This window comes from Lepisma saccharinum, chromosome 30 (genome assembly GCF_977018435.1).
Source record: "Lepisma saccharinum chromosome 30, izLepSacc3.1, whole genome shotgun sequence".
Lineage (NCBI taxonomy): Eukaryota > Metazoa > Arthropoda > Insecta > Zygentoma > Lepismatidae > Lepisma > Lepisma saccharinum.
In genome coordinates this window covers 6,436,409-6,456,675 of record NC_139258.1, presented here as the reverse complement: position 1 = coordinate 6,456,675, position 20,267 = coordinate 6,436,409, and the positions used below count along the sequence as shown (strand labels likewise).

Sequence of the window (20,267 nt, the reverse complement as noted above, 5' to 3'; positions counted from 1 at the left end):
CTCCCCGTTAAGCATTGTAATTGTGCGTGTGCTTTTTTTGTTGCAGCGAAATAAATATATTAAATAACAAAATATGATAAATTATAAAATTATTTTGTTACCATTTCAGGTCCACACTTCAAGTCTTCTGTCAGTCCAGTGCACACCTCCACTTGTCTTTCGGATTCATGTGAAACACCGATGAATTTGTCGTCGATGAGTTGGTTATCTTCTTCAATGATGTCACATAGTGATGGTATGTATGTGTTAATGTTGCCATATAAACTGTAAGTTTACAGTGTATTACAATGACTTGAATTCTGTGGAGATTTTTTCTCTTTATCAATAGGGTTAGGATTTTTACGATCTAAAAATTACTAAAATATGATCTAAAATTAAAAGAAAATATGCGCTATAATTTAAAAAATATGCCCTCACAACCGAACTGTTTCGAACGTCAATATGTAACATATGCTGAGATATTTTCACACACTATTTTTAGTTTACTTTATGAGCCCTGAGTTGCAATGTACAATTAGTACTTTCTGTTAATTTTCAAATAGAAATGATTTCCTATTGTCAGCCAGCAAAGCCTTGTACTGAGAGAAGCTTCTTTCTACTTCAGCTGACACATAAACAATATCATTCGGCTCAAGTTCTGTAGCACCGAGAGAAAATTTGTATTACATTGCAATAGTGGAGGAAGATAGTCTTCATAATTTTTCATAAAATAAACAGTGGTATTGCTTGCAGTCTCGAAATATTTCTCTTGTAGTCTACGGTTATTACAAGCATAAAAACACAGACAAATTTAGAAGGTGAACATTTTGTCACGAAATGGTGCAAAAACGAACTGCAAAATGCGAAATATGATACGACACTAATCTAAGTCATTTGTGGCATTTTATTTTCACCCCCTCTCATCCCCCATGCCGATAGGTGATGAACTTGGAGTTGAACCGCATAGGGAGTGTCACGAAAACTATGGATTCCATTCGCAACACAGCCTGAATGTTAGACAACCCGAGAAACACTATCGTTATGCGGATTGCATAGAGTCACGGATGTATGTCTGTGCCGAATTTAATATCGGTGGTTCTCGATTATTTTTACATATCATAGATCTAATAAACAATTATTTTTTTTCAGATTTTCATGTATTTGTTTATGCTTATTTTGGTGCTTATTTTTTTCATTTTTTGTGCTTATTAACTTGCTTATTTTACTGTTTGATTGTGCTTATAAATCCGGGCTCTACTTATGAGTATGAAGGAAATTTTTCACTTTGTAATTTTTTTACTTTTATGAATTAAATATATACTTCATATACACCTTGGTTTCATTTCTCTTGTAGTTTACGCTTCTTATAATCACTTAAACAATTTTTGATGCAATGTTTTGCAAAATGCACGATTAAAAAGAGAATGGTTTTGAAAAGAATAATGCAAGACTTTATACAGTATGGGAGGCATTGTTCATTGCAGAAGAACCCTGGAAGGAATTAAATAACGAGAATGGCAATGTTGACTGATTAGAGAGTCTCTCACTCACTCTTTTTTTTTCACAAATTTGCAATTTAATCCCACAGAAGAGATCAAGAATCTTTGTTGAAAGAAGTTGAATTATCTGATGATATTTGCCGCGGTGGCTCAGTCGGTAACGTGTCTGACTACCATGCTAAAGGTCCTGGGTTCGATCCCCGGCCGGTTCGAATCCGGGAAATTTTCTAACGATGGAAGCGGCCCCGGCGCCCACCCAGCGTCAAATAACATGGGTACCTGGGGGAAACCCTGGGGGGTAAAGGCTGTCAGGGGCGAGATGCTGATCACATTACCCCCACTCACGACCAAATCAAGAAAGTGTGGGGCGTTACCCCCACACCCCCTATACGCGTTCATGGCGTGGTGCTAAGCACAGGGGAACACTTTACCTTTTTTTTTTTTATTTGCGATGCATATTTAAAATTTGATAACATCTTCATTTAAAATAAGAATATTTTTAAAAAATGGCTTCTTTCACAATTACGTTCTCATGTTTCAACAGTGTAACATTATTGATTACATTCATAGTATAACTGCTTCGTTTTACTTTTGTTAAATTTAATTGTTATAACGTTTAACATTAATCAAGCTGTGAATAAATGTTTGATGACGGGAGCATGTTTTCTACTGAAACGTTACATCAAGAATTATCTTTATAAGCTTGTAAGAACCGTCAAATATAAGAGAAATAATTCTATAATGCAAGCAGTACATACATAAAAAATAAAGTAAAGTTCTCCCTTGTGCATTGCACCATGCCATGAAGGCGTATAGGGGGTGTGGAGTTAGGGCCCCACACTTTCTTGATTACGGACGAAGGTGGGTGTGATATGATCAGCATCACGCCCCTGGCCACCTTTACCCTCAGAGTTTCTTCCAGGTACCCACTTTATGTGATGCTGGGTATGAGTCGGAGCCACTTGATTGGGTGGAAAAGATCCCGGTTCTTCCCCGCCGGGGATCAAACCCAGGTCTCTCACATGGTAGTCAGATGCTCTAACGACTGAGCTACGACAGCTCTTAATGCAATACAATACATACAAGAAATATTAAATGGGAAATATGCAATAAACCTCAAAATATAAAAATATGAAACATGAAATTCACACATATACAGATGGGGGACAAAATAATACGAGCACCGTGAAAAATATGCCACATTTCACACCGACAGTACAGCAGCACCACCTGGCACTGATGCCTGCCACCTAGTGGCCGTGAGGGGGAAGGTATTAGTCTGTCAACAGCAGTCATTGGTGGTCCATTCGTCTATCGTACGCTCTCAAGAGACGCTGCAATGTCAGACCTGACTGAGTTCCAAAGAGGCATGATTGTTGGAGCACGTTCAGCTGGTGATGGAAACCGCAAACCTTGTGGGGTGTGCAAGGAGTACAGTATCGGCCGTTATGACAGCGTACACAACACAAGGTAAGATGGCATCTTCAAAGCACAACAGTGGACGAAAGACAAAGCTTGCTGCTCGGGATAGGAGGGAGTTGAAGCGCATAGTGGCTCGAAAGCACAAGCACAATCGTTATCCAAGATAACATCTGAAATGAACAGGCATCTCCAGGACCCCATTTCAATCAAAACTGTCAAAAGGGAACTCCATGCTGCAAACATTCATGGCAGAGTGGCAATTCGTAAGCCGTTGGTGACATCACGTAATGCTGTCAAGCGACACCAATGGTGCAGAGCTCACAGAAGTTGGTCCCCACAGCAGTGGCAACAAGTCATCTGGTCTGATTAATCAACATTCACGTTATTTTGTGTGTGAGGAACGTCCCGAGATACGTTTCATCCTAACAGCCTCTTGCCGACTGTGAAGCATGGAGGTGGGTCCATTATGGCATGGGAAGATCAATGCCAATCACTATCGGAGCATTCTGGGGGATCATCTCCATCCTTTTGTCCAGACTTTATTTCCTGGGGAGCGGCTGCTTTTTCAAGACTACAACGCTGCTGAGTCTGTCCAAACATGGTTCGAAGAACATGACATCTTGAATGGCCCCTGACTTGACCATTGTAGAACATTTGTTGGGATATTTGTAGTCCAAACTGCGTGCTCGAAGTCTGCCTCCAGCCACACTTTTGGAATTGGTGACTGCTCTAGAGGAAGAATGGTTCCATATTCCCTTAAACATTGTGCATGACCTCTATGCGTCCATCCCGCGTCGCATACAAAGTGTACTTCATTCACAGGGTGGTCCAACCCCCTATTAATAAAGATTTTCTCTAATTTCACATGTGTTCGTATTATATTGTCCCCCATCTGTAGTTCCTGACATTGTAATTCATCGCTATTTTTAACCATTTACGTATCCTCATACAGTGGAGAAAATATCTAATTGCATAAAATTCCATGTCCTACTCATCAGTGGGTACTGAAAGGGTGGCAGCAGTGTGGTGCTGCTCGCCTCCATCAACTAAGATCAAAAATATACAAGCTAAATTGTCGATCATTATAAAGAAACTAATTTAATTGTGCATTTTAAAACTAATAAATACAATAATATATAATACAATATTTAATGTAGAAGTATGAGAGAATTCTGCTTATGTTAACTTTATGCATTTTTCTGGCAGGTTATACGGAAAGCGGAAGTATGAATTTCAGCACATCCTCACCATCATGGGTTTATATCCCAGGATCGCCAGGTGCTTCATTCTCCCCCATCTCTTCATCTGTGACACCGGAGGTGATGAATGCATCTTCTTCCTCGCAGCCCATCTCACCCCCTTCCTTCCTCAATACTTCTGGCGAAATTATCAGAGATGCCAAATCGTTGACGAAGTATTTAGATGACTATCAAGAACAGGAAAAGAAGTGTGCTGTTGGTGAGTTTTACTCTCTGTTACTAGAACTACTAACTATATGATGGCCTTCGTTCGGTCTTCCACGCTGGATGAATATTTTGTGACCGCCTGCTATTCTCGTTCTTCTAGTAGGAGCTCGATAAAAGTCGGGATCAAGTTCCTAATTTGGATTCTTACCTTTCAGGCTTTTATCATTTTGTTTCAGTTGGTGTTTTAAGTCCACTTTATGCACAGTAAGGCTAATCGGGACTGGACCTACAGTTTAAAGTAGGATGTAAACCACTATGTGCCTCCACCGGGTATCGAACCCAGGACCCCTTGATTACAAGGTGACTTTGCTACCACTGCATCATCGGGGAGGCCCTACAGTCAAGAAATTATGCTCGTGGTCAAGAATTTAGGTATTTTTTACGGTATACTGAATTTACATTGTTATATACCTGAATTATTTTCCTGTAGTTTACTGTTATTACAAGCATAAGAAAAACAGTTTTTCGTTGTGACGTTTCAGGAGAACACATCCTCCCTTCATCAGACATTTATTTTCATTTTGACTAAAGATACAGTTTTAACAATGGTTAGCAATTCTTTAAACAAAAAGGATCCGTTATATAATGGATGTTGTCAATATTACATTGTTGTAATATAGCAACTCAACTGTGAAAAACTATTTTTCTTATGCTTGTAATAACAGTAAACTACAGGAAAATAATTCTACAATGCAAGCAATGCGTACATACAAGAAAAACTGTTATATACCTGTACTAGGGATTTGATAGAATTGAATATTTGGAAATTTAAAATAGTAATGATTTGTGGTTAATACTTGTTGACTTTGTTTCTTAACAATTACATTCTTGAAGATTAGGCACACACAGGAGATGTACTATGTAGAAATTTTCAGCGAAAAATGCAGGCTCGACCGGGACTTGAACCTGGGTCTCTGCCATACCGTGCCATTGCTCTAACCACTGAGCCGGCCTGGCCTCGCCTGATTTTTCGCTGTCGCTGTTTTACCTGTGTGGAATCGTCTCTGACAGTTCTACTGCAACGAGATCTATAGGCTGGTTCCTCCCAGCATAGAAATGTTAATTATTGAAGATCAGACACACACAGGAGATGTAGTACATAGAAATTTTCAGTGAAAAATTGCACTGGCAGAGAAGATTTGACGCAGGTAAAACAGCGACAGCGAAAAATCAGGCGAGGCCGGGCCGGCTCGGTAGCTCAGTGGTTAGAGCAATGGCACAGTATGCCAGAAACCCAGGTTCGAGTCCTGCTCGAGCCTGCATTTTTCGCTGAAAATTTCTACGAATTACATTCTTGTATGCATGAAGTTTTGTGAAAATATTAAATAAAGTAATGTGGTTATTCCCGATCCAGGATGAAGCCTGAAGCATTCATTTTTACATTTACATGCAAAAGCGCAGCTGGTCATGTGGTAAAGGTGTTTCATTGAATAAAAATATCAATTTTCTTCATTTCCAACTATACCTAAGTAGGGAGTGATTAAATTAATGTCAAGGAAAAGGGGAAAAAATGGTCAAGAAGAAGTCAAGAATTTTGCATTTGTTGTTTTGGTAGACACCCTGGTGCACCACCTGACTCAAGACCAACATTTTTCATAAGACTGCAGAAGTTTATTCTAATGTTTGTGACGTTTTTCCTACGCTTTGCGTAAAAAAAAGTACTACGTAATAATTCTGCGTGGAATAACGTCACAATTCCTCATTCTTCGTACGCCTTGCGTCTCGCTTGTCTTTCTTGATTATGTTAGGCCCCGCTAGAGGTCTCAATTGACCTCTCGCTCCGCGCTCGCTTCTCGAGCAGTCTTAAAAGAAACAGCAGTATTCAGTTCCGACTTGGGAGACCTACGCGAAAGTTGTCAGCGTGACTTGGCTGAAGAGGGGAAAAGGGCAGAGAGCATGTTGCTGGTTTAAGTGTGCAAGTCGTCTCGCGGGCGAGACTTTAACTTTATTCTGATAGCGATTGCACATTTCGTTATTGTTGCTCTCTATGAAGTTCCACACGTCAACGCGAGATAGAAGTACCTTTTGGGACGGATCTCATACGCTTGCAAGGAAGTTGCATTTGATTGGAGTGAGAAGTCTAACGAGGGCCTGTTAGATTTCGCCAACTTTCCGCAACGTCGACCTGTATCCAGAGTTGTAGTCGAGGGACCGATTTGATGGACGTTACCAGATGTTACCCCAATATCTAGATACCAGAAAGCGAAGGAAGACAGAGTTCTGTTTGACTGACCGCCCCTTGCAGCGTGAACTGGAGGTTGGAACATTTTGGAAGTGATAAATGGAGGTATGTACAGTGTCGATACGTTCTGTTAGTTCTGCGAAGTCCAAGTCGCGAAAGTGGATTTGAATCCCGTTGGTTTATTACGATTGAGTCAGAACTTAAAAGCGTAAACGAAGGAAGAACGGGGGATGAAAGTTTAAATTATTCTCAATTGCAATTAATGCGTGTGGGCGAATTAATGGGACATCTCTAGTTGAATATTTTGTGATACAACAATGAAAATGACGAAACTTGCAACGTTCGCGTAATATTGAAATTTTGCGAGGCGTACGGATGATATTTCCTGTCCACCGTCGCGAACCTTTAAATATTGGAATAATCATGGTTAGGGTGGCACAACATTAAATTAGATTGGTGGGAGCATCAAATGTAAAAAAGGGAAAGGTTGTGTAAACTATTGTGACAAAAGGATAACAGACCTAAGTAAGCCATTTGTTAATTAATTGTAAAAATGCTCGTTTTGATGCCAAAGTGGATTTTATAATGGGTACAAAGGAAGGAATTTAATCGTGATTGTAATTCATGTTGTCGTTAACGTCTAAATAGTAACGCATATTCTTGATACGTCAAATGACGGAGGAAAAGGTTGTATGAAAGATTTGTTAAAGTTTCACTTGTAGAGATTTTCTAAATGCAATTAAATTGGATTTGTTTATGATGAAATGTTTCTCGTATTGTTGAAAATTGAGATATTGATTGTTTCTTGTTCAGAATGAAATCTAATAAATTCTTGACTCAAGTCTTAAAACTGAATATTGTTACATACGTTTTGTTAACGAACCTTCCTCATAAGAAAGTGAAGCTGCGAAGTTGGTATTGGTAAGAAAGGAAGTTAAGAATTTCATCGGGTAGTATGGACTTTGTAGTTTCCTTATGAGTAGTTAGTGTGTATTTTTTGTATTGCAGGATATTTGTGAGAATTGTCAAACCTGAGTATAATATTCCACGATATTTTGTGAATGATATTGCCTATTACTTATTTCGATTGATTTATAGGTGGTGACCAGTACCGAGAATTATATTTTTCTTTAACCTTGGACATAGCCTCGCCATTGGTTCTCTATTGAGACTGAGGTGGCGGTGTTAAAGCACTGGCCAATGACCTCAACAATTTGTTACTTGTAACTGTTGGTTGTCGCTTGCTTTATAGCGCGTACATTAATCGATCCCGGACCTATTTCTTCACGCTTCCCATAAGGCTTTATTGTCCCTTTTTCTAGTACGCAGCCAACACGTTACAAAGACCAACAATGTTTCATATGCTACCCGGTATAAATATATGTGCAGTCAATTGACAAGTGTATGTGTACTGATTTTTTTTTCTTTTTGTTTGTTTGAAAAGAGCTTGAACTTTGTTTAGGGAGATGAAATTTCTCTTCCCCTCCCTGGACTTTCATCAAGGTTTTGCACTTCCTTTCCCCTAATCAGAGGGTGTGTGCACACCTATTTGTAGTTTTGGAGAAACTACAGATACGTACCAGCTAGATAATGTTGTAAGCATAATGATACCCTTTTTGGATGGGACTTTGAATATAGCGAGTTTTCCCCAGGAGGCTGTAATTTTTTTTGGAGTTTTTTAAAAAAAATCATAAGAAAATATGTTGTTAGGTGGTGTTATTATTTAACATATTTTTCTAAAATCTACAACACTCCTTCTTTCGACAGATATATAATATGTTATATTTTATATAATTTTTTTTCACATTTTTTTTTCTGTAACAATTTTTGAAAGTAAACTAAAATTAACTTTGCATAAAAGTTACTGAAAACATATTTTGAATAGGTAATACGAGGCGTATTTTTAAAGTAAGTACCGTTTTGAAATTCCGCCGCTGCAGCACTGTCCCATGCATGCCCACTGTGTACCTACATCTGTTGGCAAGCCACAGACGCCATTGCGGCAACAATCGATCGTGTATACATTTGCTTTTGCATATTTAAAGTGCCTCCGCCGATCGAGAATCCCGCCGACTGTGAAATACGCGCTGTTATTCGTTTTCTTAGTGCTAAAGGCGTGAAAGCAGTTGAAATTCACTGTCAGATTTGTGAAGTGAACGGCCAAAACATTATGAGTGATGGAATGGTACGCATATGGGTAGAGCTTTCAAAGATGGCCGAAAGAATGTTCATGACGAGGAACGGAGTGGGCGACCCTCAGTGATCACTGTCGATTTAATGCAGAAAGTCGACGAAGAAGTGAAAGAGAACAGACGCTTCACGATTTCTTCATTATCAGAGGAGTTCCCTGAAGTTTCAAGAAGTGTTATCTACGAAATTGTTACCAAACGCGTAAACTATCGAAAATTGTGCTCATGATGGGTACCAAAAATGTTAACTGATGCGCACAAAAGCAAACGTTTAGGTACCGCCTTGACTTTTCTTGTCAAGATCTCATCGCATCATTTGGCTGGGAACAATTTGATCATCCTCCATACAGCCCCGCTCTAGCGCCCAGTGACTACCACGTTTTTCTGCAATTGAAGGAGCATCTCGGAAGTCAGCGCCACGATGACGACGATAGCCTCAAAACGGCCGTGTTGCAGTGGCTGTCAACTCAGGCGGCAAACTTCTATGACGACGGAATACAAAAGCTTGTGGTTCTATATGTTAAGTGCCTTAATATTGGTGGCAATTATGTGGAAAAGTAGACAAAAGTGTGGTCTTTCATGTAACAATGAAATTGTTACAAAAAGTTTACTTGTTTTTGTACATATCAAAACTGTACTTAAAAAATATGCCTCGTATAAAACTAATTCATGAAAATAATGTAAACATTTTCATTACTAACTGCGAAATCCGAAGCAGAATCGTCCTAAGAAATTTTTACAATGTGAATATAAATTGTTAAACTCTATTCTCAGGAGTGTAAACAAAGGTGCACATGAGAGCAAGTAGAATTCAGCAACGAAGAAAATGTGACATATACTGGTTTGATTTGAAAAAGGTGGGTTACTCGTACACAAGAGATGCAATACGTTTATTGCCCATCATTCAGTCATAATGGAATTTCATAGTGAACAATGGGCTATGCTCGTTGCTAGTCTTGTTGGACAGAAATTGTATGATGGTCCTGAAAGGGTTAAATTTTCAGTGAGGAAAGCATTTCTTCTACTAATCAGAATTGTTCTTGTTTATATAAGTGTCAGTAGGCAATCAATAGATAGGAGATTTACAGGAAACTTTGTTTTACAGGAAATACTATGGATCATTCAAGTTTACTGAGTTCGTTTTGGAGTCATCCAGCTAGTCGCACTAAGCCTGAAGTGTCGCCGATGCTCAGAAGATACACATACCAAATGGCTCCAGATACACCAGGTATTTTATTAAACTAAGTAATTTTACGCCACAAAAGTAATGAGTAGGGAGCGGAAGTTGATGACCTAAAAATATACGAGGGTCATTCAGTTCAATTGGGGACTTTTTTTTAAAAAAAAAAATAGAAGAACAAATTTCAAAGTGTGGTAATTGGATTTATTTTTCCATATAACCTCCTGCTACAGTTATACACATATCTCAGCGTTTAACTAACGCCTGGAATGTTTTGGCATAGAAAGATTTATCATTGCGGCGGAACCATTGTAGGACAGCATTCTTCACTTCATCATCAGTGTTGAAATGTTTTCCTCCAAGGAAGTCCTTCAGGGGTCCAAACAGGTGAAAATCACTTTGCGCTAAGTCAGGACTATAGGGGGGCTGGTGGTGGTAATATCTCCCAGCCGATTTCCTGGAAATGTTTGGAATGTGCGTTGAGCAGTATGCAGTCGTGCATTGTCTTTCAAAAAGAGAACACCCTTTGTGATGAAACCCGGACGTTTCTTTCGTAAACTCTTATGCACATCATGCAGAACACGGCAGTAATACTCACTGATGATAGTATAGTATTGATACTTGCAATTTCATGACAGGTTATGCGACGATTGTCCAGGATCAGCTGCTCCACGTGCTGAATGTTCCCAGGAATGACTGCCATGGGCCGTGATCCACCACGACCGGGATCGTCAGTAATAGAGATACGGCCATCTTTGAAGCGCTTACACCATTCAAATGTCTTACTGCGACAGTGTCTCTCATCACCGTACTGAGCCTGAAGTCTTCTGTAAATTTCAGCAGATTTTCTGTCCTGGTTCACTAAAAACTTGATCACAACATGCTGTTCCATGTAGACGTTCACACTGTTGTCGGCCATCTTGAATAACGGTCTATGCAGATGCGCGGGAAATGAGCGCCGCCTACCAGTAACAGCACACAGTTGCCAGTTCCTACTGCATACAAAACCTCCAGCCTAGGCGTCTTATTTAAACCTGAAAAAAAAGTCCCTGATTGACTTGAACACCCCTCGTAGGTATATGACCTATAGAATGTCCTGAAAAATGACATAAAAATGCAAAAATTACCATGAAATTTGTTAGTTTCAGGTTAAAAATTGAAATGAAAAGGAAATTAAAGAGAATGTAATCTTGCTTTTTAAAAAAAGGGGGACCAATTACACCAGATGCACATTCAATTAAAATATGCAACCAGGATTTCCCTCCCCCCACTCGAAAATCGTGGAGTTCTTGAGAAAAGTTTCACCGTCTGGCCATGTTATTCCCAGCCTCTCCTTATCTGATCTTAAATCTGAGTTTGACCCAGACGGACACCTGGTGGTTTCTCCCGACACCACAGAGACTGTCACCAGTTCAGCATTTTTCATTTACTCGTAAATTGCAATCCTGCGAGCTATATATAGGCCTATGTTCACCTTGTTGAAAAGACTCAAGAATATTACCAAAATGAAAGAAGTGACGAAATATGATGAAACAATACTCCGAATATTGCGAGAAATGACGGGAAAATGTTGAAAATGACCTGAAAATGCAAAAAAATTCACTTTAAAATTACCTTTTTTGGGTTCTAGACAAAGTGTAATATTGTGTATATTTAATTGGCAGTGTGTCCGAGATGTCAGAAAGAAGATGACATTTCATCAACTTCCGCTCCCTAGTAATGAGACTACCTGTTTTCTCTTTTAAAGAGGTAGATTTGGCATTATGGTTGTATTTTTTATGGGTGCCATATGTTGGCATGTCGTAACTTGCAGTTAGACCAGTGGTCTCCAACCCGCGGTCCGCTAAAGCCTTGAAAAAGATCATGAAAACCATGCGATCCATTGACAAACTCATTAGATATAGCTAGAGGCACATATTTTTGGTAAATAAAAAGCAAAATTTCGGTACAAAAACAACCTATTTTGGGTTCAAAAGCGGTAAATAAAATGAAATTTCGCTGTTATAGCAGTGAAAAAGTGGTATATAAAATGACATTTTGGTTTTAAAAATGTGAATATAATCCTAAATTTGATTTAAAAACTCCACTATTACACAAAATAACGTGTCCCTTCTAATAGCACATTTATGTAGATACCAGAGTATTAAGTTTGTTCCTGTATAAAGTGGTCCATTTTTGCTTCTCAAATATTTACAGCAGAATTAATCAATTTCCATGAATTGCATAACTCACAGGATACGTCAGACTTCAGAAAGTGTCATGTCGGTATATAAACGGTAAATTTCGTGTTTAAAGAGTCTATTTCGCATTTTGCAGTTCATTTCGCATCATTTCGTGACAAAACAGGGTAGAAAAATGCACCTTTCAGAAACATGAAAAATTAACATTACAATGTGATATTTCACATTTCGTGTTTTCGTCAAAAACGAAATATGCATGCCTCTAGATATAGCTATAATAATAATAATCGTTTATTTTAAGTGTCACAGTATGAAACCTAATACAGCACTAAGTCAAATAGAAAGTAGAAAGTTACACGAATAAAATACATAAGATGTAGAATAACATAACAAGTTAGCATATTTACACTTCAAGTTACAGTTTTCAACGAAATCTATTATATCTCTGATACTACTAATAATAATAATCATATTTATTTAAGTGATGATAACGATTAAACAACCAGGTATATCGCTATGTCAAAATTGGTTATACAAAATTAAAAAATGGAATACGTAATTATAAAATAAAACAGTGGATCCTACAATCTTATACATCAACATAAATTCAAATTGTAGGTTTCATCAAGATCAGCTACTAAACCTCGTGCCTTGTTTAGGCATGTGAGAATTGAGATATACCTATGGGAATATCTGGGAATTTTATAAGCTATATTATTCAAAAAGTATTCACTGTCAACTTGGAATGTTAATATCTTCTCTACAAAATTTATCATTTTTCTTCTTTCTTCTAAGGTAAACATATTCAACTGTGTTAACCATTCAGAGTAATGTTGGTCATAGTAATTTTTTTTTAAACTTTGTGCATAATAACCCAATAAAAAGTTTTTCAACTGGTTCAACTTTTTGAAGGTGACTGGTTGCAGTCAGAAACCATAATTCATTTGCATATTCAACAATAGGACGAACTATCGTTTTATACAGGAATATTAAGGTATCTTCCTTTTTAAAAACTTTCCATGAGAAAAATATATAACCATGCATCTTATTTGCACTTTTGCAAATTTCTGAAATGTGCTCATCAAATATGAGAGGAGTCTATTAATATTCCTAAGTCTTTATGACTGTTGCACACTTGGATTTTATTTTGATAAATATAATAGTTGGAGACTATGTAATGAACTTTCTTAGTACATCTTAAAACCATTTCCATTTCATTAATCTTGCACCTATGTCATTCTATCGAGATCAGCCTGACGTTGAACAACATCATTATTTGTTAAAATACTCCCCATTTTTATGATTTTTTCATTGAAAGTTGGGGGCCGCGGCCCATCCAACCCCTCTTATTGGCTTTGGCATTTTGATTTCTGCACGGTTGCATGCCCTGATGTTTTAGCTGCAAAACAAAAGTTACCAGAAGTAGATTGATCAAATAGTCTATGAGTTATAAATTTTTTTGTGAAATAAGTACGAATTTAAAATTCGCGTCATGTTCCATACGTAAATTTAGAGTTGGGGTGGGGGGAGGGTTTCATCCACATGAAGTGCCAAAGCATTGTTTAACCCACTGTAAGTGTTTACGACATAACAGAAAAGTATCAAGATAATAAACAAACAGGAATTTTGTAATTAGCTCCATGGTCGAAAAATCGACCAAAATACAGGGTTATTATAAATGATGGACCCATTTTCAAAACATCATATTTATTGAGGTACAAATCCAAAGTGAACAAGCTATATACCAATGGAAAGAGGAAGGTTCAAAGTTTGTTACCACAATGTTTGTAACTGTTATAAATGTCAATGTGGCCACCATTTGCTGCACGGCAAACATCGACGTGGTAGCCAAACTCGTTCCACACACTTCCAGTCGCTTGAAATTGCTGAAACCAACGGCTAATGCTTTTCCTAGTTGTTGGTTTGCTACCGAATTTGGTACGGAATGCCCGCTGCACTGCAATTTGCGACTCACTTTTCGCGAACTCAAGCACGTAGAAAACCTTGTACTCCAAGGTCGCCATCTCGCTCACAACTGACAGAGACGGTCCTCTCGCGAACTCTACCGGCTACTTCCGCAACCACCACAGCCCGCCGGCCGCTGCCCGCCAGAAACTTTGAACCTTCCTCTTTCCATTGGTATATAGCTTGTTCAATTTGGATCTGTACTTCCCTACCTATGGCGTTTTGAAAATGGGTCCATCATTTATAATAACCCTGTACAAGTAGCACCTTATTTTTGATGGTCGAAAAATCGACGATAATACGAGTAAAGGACCAAGGTAAGGAAATTTTAGTTTCCAGACACGGTTTAATTTTTGTTATGATAAGGGGCTGGACCCCGTATAGTGTGACGGATGCAAAATAGCCTAAGTGCTGATGCACCCAAATGTTGTAATTCAAATTCAAAATAAAGATTCAAACGCTGTATAACAATCAGTGAAATGTCAAGGTGTGTGTGTTTTATTTTTTCAGTACAGAACTAAAATAGTGCTTACTTAAAGAGAATTGAGTGGAAGTTGCTAACTTTTATAAATGTAATTCTGTTAATTGACTGAAAGTTCCGAGTGGTGATAATATGTTTGCATTAGTTACAGCTTCAGGGAGCCCAGGCAGCCCAACCAATGAACTGGGTTTACCAAAGCTTCAGCAGCAGCAGGGTGAAGAAGTATGGCGACACATAGGGGTGACACAGTTCCAGTTGATGCAGTGGAACAAGAATTTGAGATTGGTAAGATAGCAGCAGCATTTTCTTGATTTGGCATGCACAGTAATTTATAATGTATAAAGCCACATATTTATCGTGAAGAAAAGATCAAGATTTTGGTAAATTTCGGGATCAAAAGTGGTATATAGAATGGCATTTCGGTGTTAAAATGGTAAATATAACTGTAAATTTGATTTTAAAAATGACACTTATTACACAATATAAAGATTTCCCTTCTAATATTACATTTAAAGAAATCCATTTTCTGAAATATTTACATCAGAATTTGTAAATTTTCTGTGATTTGCAGCATAATTCAAACTTCAGAAAGTGTCGTGTCTCTAAATAAACTCTAAATTTTAGGGATGGGCCGATATGAAATTTTGGCCGATACCGATAAAAAATTTACCGATAACCGATATTCTACCGATCCGATATAAAATTAGAAATGTTCCTTGAAAAAACCTGAAAGGTTTATTGACCTTCTTAATAAATGTGTGTTTCAAGGTGACTACAGTGCAAAGAAATTGCATATTTAGACATTTAGGGCATGGAGATTATCCATAAAAATTACAACAAATTACAGAATTTTGCACTAAATTATCAGATATTTATCGATATATTGGATCGGTAAAATAATCTGTAATTTTATCGATATGTCGATACACCGATATGCCTATATCGGCCGATACCGATAAGAGTACCGATTAATCGGACCCATCCCTACTAAATTTCATGTTTAAGAATTTATTTTGCATCTTTCGTTACAAATATGGTAGGAAAATGCACCTCACACCTTTCAAAAGCATGAAAAATGAACATCATAGTGTGTTATTTCAAATTTCATGTTTGTCAAAACCAAAATACGCGTACTTCTAATAATGCATTAGGGATAGTGAGAGAGAGAGAGGGCATTTGACTGCCACGCGGGAGATCTGGTTTCGATTCTCAGGGTGGATAGTATAATAAGGTTGGAATTGTTCCGGCCTTGCCCCCACATAAAGTGGCTGTGGAGCTCACCCAGCCTCAAATCAGTGGGAACCTGGGGGAAACCCTGTGATGCAGGAAGGTGGGGGGTAAGGCAGCTGGAGCATGGTGCTGATCACATCTTAAGAATAGCAAAGATCGAGAATGTGTGGGGCCCTACCACAACATCCCTTAAATGTGCCTTCATGGCATGGTGCTATATGCATGGGGACCTTTACCTTACCTTACCTTACCTTTAGTAGAAGTAGTCCTGGCGAAATGAAGAAGTCTATTGTAAAATATTTTTAACATACGATTACCAGGTGTGCCGGTTAATAATTCTTAATTGATTCGAAAGAAAACAAGTGTATCTGGGGAGAAAGGTAACAAATGCTTTATTTAAAGTATGTGCCATCGCTAGCTATACATTTCTCCCATCTGTCCGTCAAATTGTGGATGCCCTTCCAGAAAAATTGTTCACATTTTGAGGTGATCCAGTCAGGAAGCCATTGTTTGACATCTTTGTAATTGTTGAAGTGTTGCTGGGAATGTGAGTGAGACATCAATGAAAACAAGTGGTAGTCTGAAGGGACTAAGTCTGGTGCGTATGGCAGGTGGGGCAAGAATTCCCAGCCAAGTGCAGAAATGGTGTGTGTGACGCCTTTTGCTGTGTGTGATGAGGCGTTGTCGTGCTGCAAAATCACTTTTCCGTGTCATGTTGCCCAATCTGGATCTTTCCCATGGCGTGAAGACGATCAGATATGGTTTGGTGACCAACATTTAACTTCTCTGCCAGTTGTTGTTGCGTTTGCGTATCGTCTTCGTCCAAAAGTGCTTGCAATTCGGCATCTTGGAATTTTTTTGGCTGGCCCGGGCGATCTTTGTCTTTCAAGTCGAAATCACCACTTTTGAATCGTCGAAGCCAACGCAAACACGCGTCTTGTGTTAGGACATTGTCACCGTACGTTTCCACAAGGATACAATGGCTTTCACTCACGTTTCTCTTTTGATTGAACAAGAAATGCAGGACATGCCGCACATGCTCCTTATTTGCTTTGAAGGTGAACATGTTTCCCACACAAACCCAATATCAGCTTCACTAGCACTCGGTTGCACATCCACGGCATTTTGACAGGTACTGTCCTGGCAACACACTGACGTAACAGTCGAGACAGTGCACCAACCCTTGCTTCCAGCGCCATCCAGCGACGAAATTAAGAATTATTAACCGGCACACCTGGCAATTAAATAGTCGAGAGAGAATTGAGGATTCTTGACAGTGCAGGGAAAATACATTTCTGTGGAAACTTTATCCTGACTACTAATGCTTCCAAAAGATAAAAACAGATTTCTGTTTCTGACTGCTTCTAAGTCTTTTACTGAGCAATCTGGAAGAAGGGTAGAAATCACTTTTGTCGATTCCTTGTGTTCCCATAAGCTTAGAGAAGGTGAGATGTAGTGTAAACTTTGAAATTGGTTATTTTAACTGACAGTGGAGAAGAGACAAGATGCAGCAACCTTTCAGCTGTGGTTCTTGTAGAGAAAAGGATGTCTTATGGATGTATAGCATGTCTGCATGAGCTGTGGTGTGGTATTTTGCTATATGCCTACATGCACAGTGCTATTCGAGAAGTATACTTACCTGACAGAGGTCGGGGGGGGGGGGGGCTCACAGGCCCACACTTTTTTAATGATTAATGTTGGAGATTTATAGCATATAGCTTCAATTGTTTATTTGTGTATATAAAATGCCTTAAGTAACCTGCACTCCCATTGGCTAATTCATTCTGAGCGCGGTGTCTATTTGCCGCCATCTTAGCGCGGTAGTTACTTCCAGCCAGTGTGCGTAGAGAAGCCACTCGGGACACGGCCAGAAACCGTCGCGGACAATTATGGATACCGTAAGCCTAACGTGGCTACGTGTCATGTTGTTGTAACACCAGCTGCAACTTCGTGTAAACAGTTTTCCCTAAACAGGAGTGCATGGGAAGTGTAATCAAGTGTTATGTGTATATACCTTATAATACATAGTTATTAGTGTGTGTGCCTGTGTTTTCTTTACAACTCCCAAGAGGATCTCGGTGAATTTTGCCCTGTAGCGACACAATCCATACCAGATAGATAGATGTAAGTGGTAACCTACAATTTCACTTACATTTAGATCCTACTGGTTCGGATCATCATTCGTTTCTGGTCCTTCACAGCCGGACAGGTACTACACTCAGTATTGGTCCTTTACGGTCCGGAACACATTCAATTAATATTCAAGGAACATTTGTTATTGAATCCGTGCTTCCTTTGTTGATTATATATGTGCAGTTATTTATTAGTTATAATAATTGTTATTACGTGGTCTGTTAGGAAAGTAATTAGACTGATTTTCTGTAAACAATGAATTTTATTATTTTTACAAATCAAGGTTATCCCCTTCAAAATAGTTCCCTTGGGCAGCTACACAGCGATGGAGGCGTTGTTTCCATTGTTCGTAGCAGTGCTGGAAGGCTTCTGCTGGAATACCTTTTAGCTCGTCGGTTACGCTCTTCTGGATATTATCCAAAGTATCAAAATGGCATCCTTTCAAGTGGTTTTTGAGCAAGGGGAATAAAAAAGTCACAGGGACTGAGATCCGGCGAATAAGGGGGCTGAGGAATCACGGAAATGCTTTTTTTGCCAAAAATTCATTGATGGAGACTGCCGTGTGACATGCTGCATTATCGTGGTTCAGCATCCAAGTGCATGCAATGTCTGGTCGCACACGTGCAACCCTTTTCCTGGGTCTTGCAAGGACTTCATTCGGTACACACGTTCAAATTTAACTCACTATTGATCATTCTCACCGTCAATCGACGATCTGACTTCACAAGAGACCTCACTCTTTCCACATTGTCATCCGTTTTTGAGATTGAAGGTCTTCCCGCACGAGGTTCGTCTTCCACTTGTTCTCGGCCTTCTAAAAAGGACTTCTGCCATCTGAACACTTGTGCGCTAGATAGTGCATGTTCTCCATAAGCCCTTTGTAACTTTTCGTAAGTCACAGTGGCGAATTCGCCAAGCTTAACACAAAATTTGATGGCACAACGTTGTACAAACTTTTGCCAGTCCATTTTCGTAACGCACCTCACAAACACAACTTCACGTCAGACGCTCTCAACAATCGTGTAGCAACTGTAGCAAGTTGAAACTTGAACTGAGTCAACGGCAAGCGTTCACCTACCTGCCGTGTGAAGGCGGTGGGAGCAGCATTGCCGGTTCGTGCACAGTGTTGCCAGTCTCATTACTTTCCTAACAGACCACGTATTAATAAAAAATAATAACCAATTATTGCATGAGTGTGACACATATTTTGCCATTCACTAAAACTCACAAATAATAATAATTTTTCATTAATGCTTTTTTTGTAGAGGTGTAGTTGTTAATTAATTACAATACCAAAATTACCATCATTACGAACCAATTGTACACTCTCACTGGCATTTTTTCCTAGTCTTCCACCACTCCCCTCTCTCCACAGTGTTCCAATCGTGTCCTCTTCTCGTAACACTTTCCACTGGCATGAGTGTCTCAAATAACACACATTCAAAGATGGTGCCTGATTGGCCCACCTAGTGCATTTTGCCTCCTATTTACAGTACATTTACGTTTTTATGAACAAAAGTAATACATGTTGGGAACAACCTAGAGAACAATGTAATTTATTTTCAATTTTTTATAATACTTTTTACATTTGAAAAATAAAGAAAGTAGAGGTGGTGGATCTGACAGCCCCCCCCCCCCCCACTACCAAATAAGCTAGGGTTAACATACTTGATGTCCTCTGTAGCATAGTGGTTAGCGCAGCTTAACCCATCCGCTTACCCAGTCGTCGAATCGACGGCCTGACTGGATGTTCGCTTTCCATACCTAATCGTCGAATCGACAGGTTCCCGATTTTCGTCACATAGTTTCTTTTTCATTCAATAGATGGCAGAGGTTGTATGATTTTTCAAATCTATAACGTGTATGTTTGTGCTGCTAAGTTTTTCATACCATATCAAGCGTGTTTTGTTCAGTAATTTCTCATGTAAACAAACCTTCATTTGTTACGTCTTGCAAATATGTTGCATAAGAATGTTGTAGAAGATTCTGCGATTGAAAAGTTGCTTTTCGATACTGATGAAGAGGAAAATGTGGATTTTGGAAGTGGAGATGAACACGGGGGTTCATTTTGTGTTAGTGAAATTGAAGAATGTAGTGAAAGTGAGGAAGACGTGGCTGTGGCAGGAAAAATATAAAAGGTTGAGGAATGGAAATGGAATGCATATATGTGTGTGATCAAATTTATTAGGTGAGTTTCTAATTATCTTTCAAGTAAACTGCATATGTGCATACTTATTATTATACTTCCACTTCAATATATAAAATTTTCACGTAAATTGCTTGGATAGTTTTCACAATATTTGACATTTTGTCTTCGGTGGCTCAGTCGGTAACGCGTCTGACTACCATGCTCAAGGTCCC

At 38.9% G+C, this 20,267-nt stretch overlaps 1 protein-coding gene and 1 non-coding gene across 4 annotated transcripts in view; both read left to right on the top strand.

Annotated features, from left to right (window-relative positions):
• The window catches only part of LOC145981862 (transmembrane protein 209), a 64,923-nt gene that overhangs the window by 26,618 nt on the left and 18,038 nt on the right, over positions 1 to 20,267 (top strand). For all 3 annotated transcript variants that reach the window (XM_083115315.1, XM_083115313.1, XM_083115314.1), the window contains exons 5-8: positions 110 to 235; positions 4,107 to 4,358; positions 9,843 to 9,965; positions 14,689 to 14,828. In XM_083115315.1, coding sequence (XP_082971441.1) covers positions 110 to 235; positions 4,107 to 4,358; positions 9,843 to 9,965; positions 14,689 to 14,828 — 641 coding nt within the window. The remainder of the gene's footprint in view (positions 1 to 109; positions 236 to 4,106; positions 4,359 to 9,842; positions 9,966 to 14,688; positions 14,829 to 20,267) is intronic.
• TRNAT-AGU (transfer RNA threonine (anticodon AGU)) lies at positions 5,554 to 5,625 on the top strand. The gene has a single exon. It is a non-coding gene; the product is annotated as a tRNA-Thr (tRNA).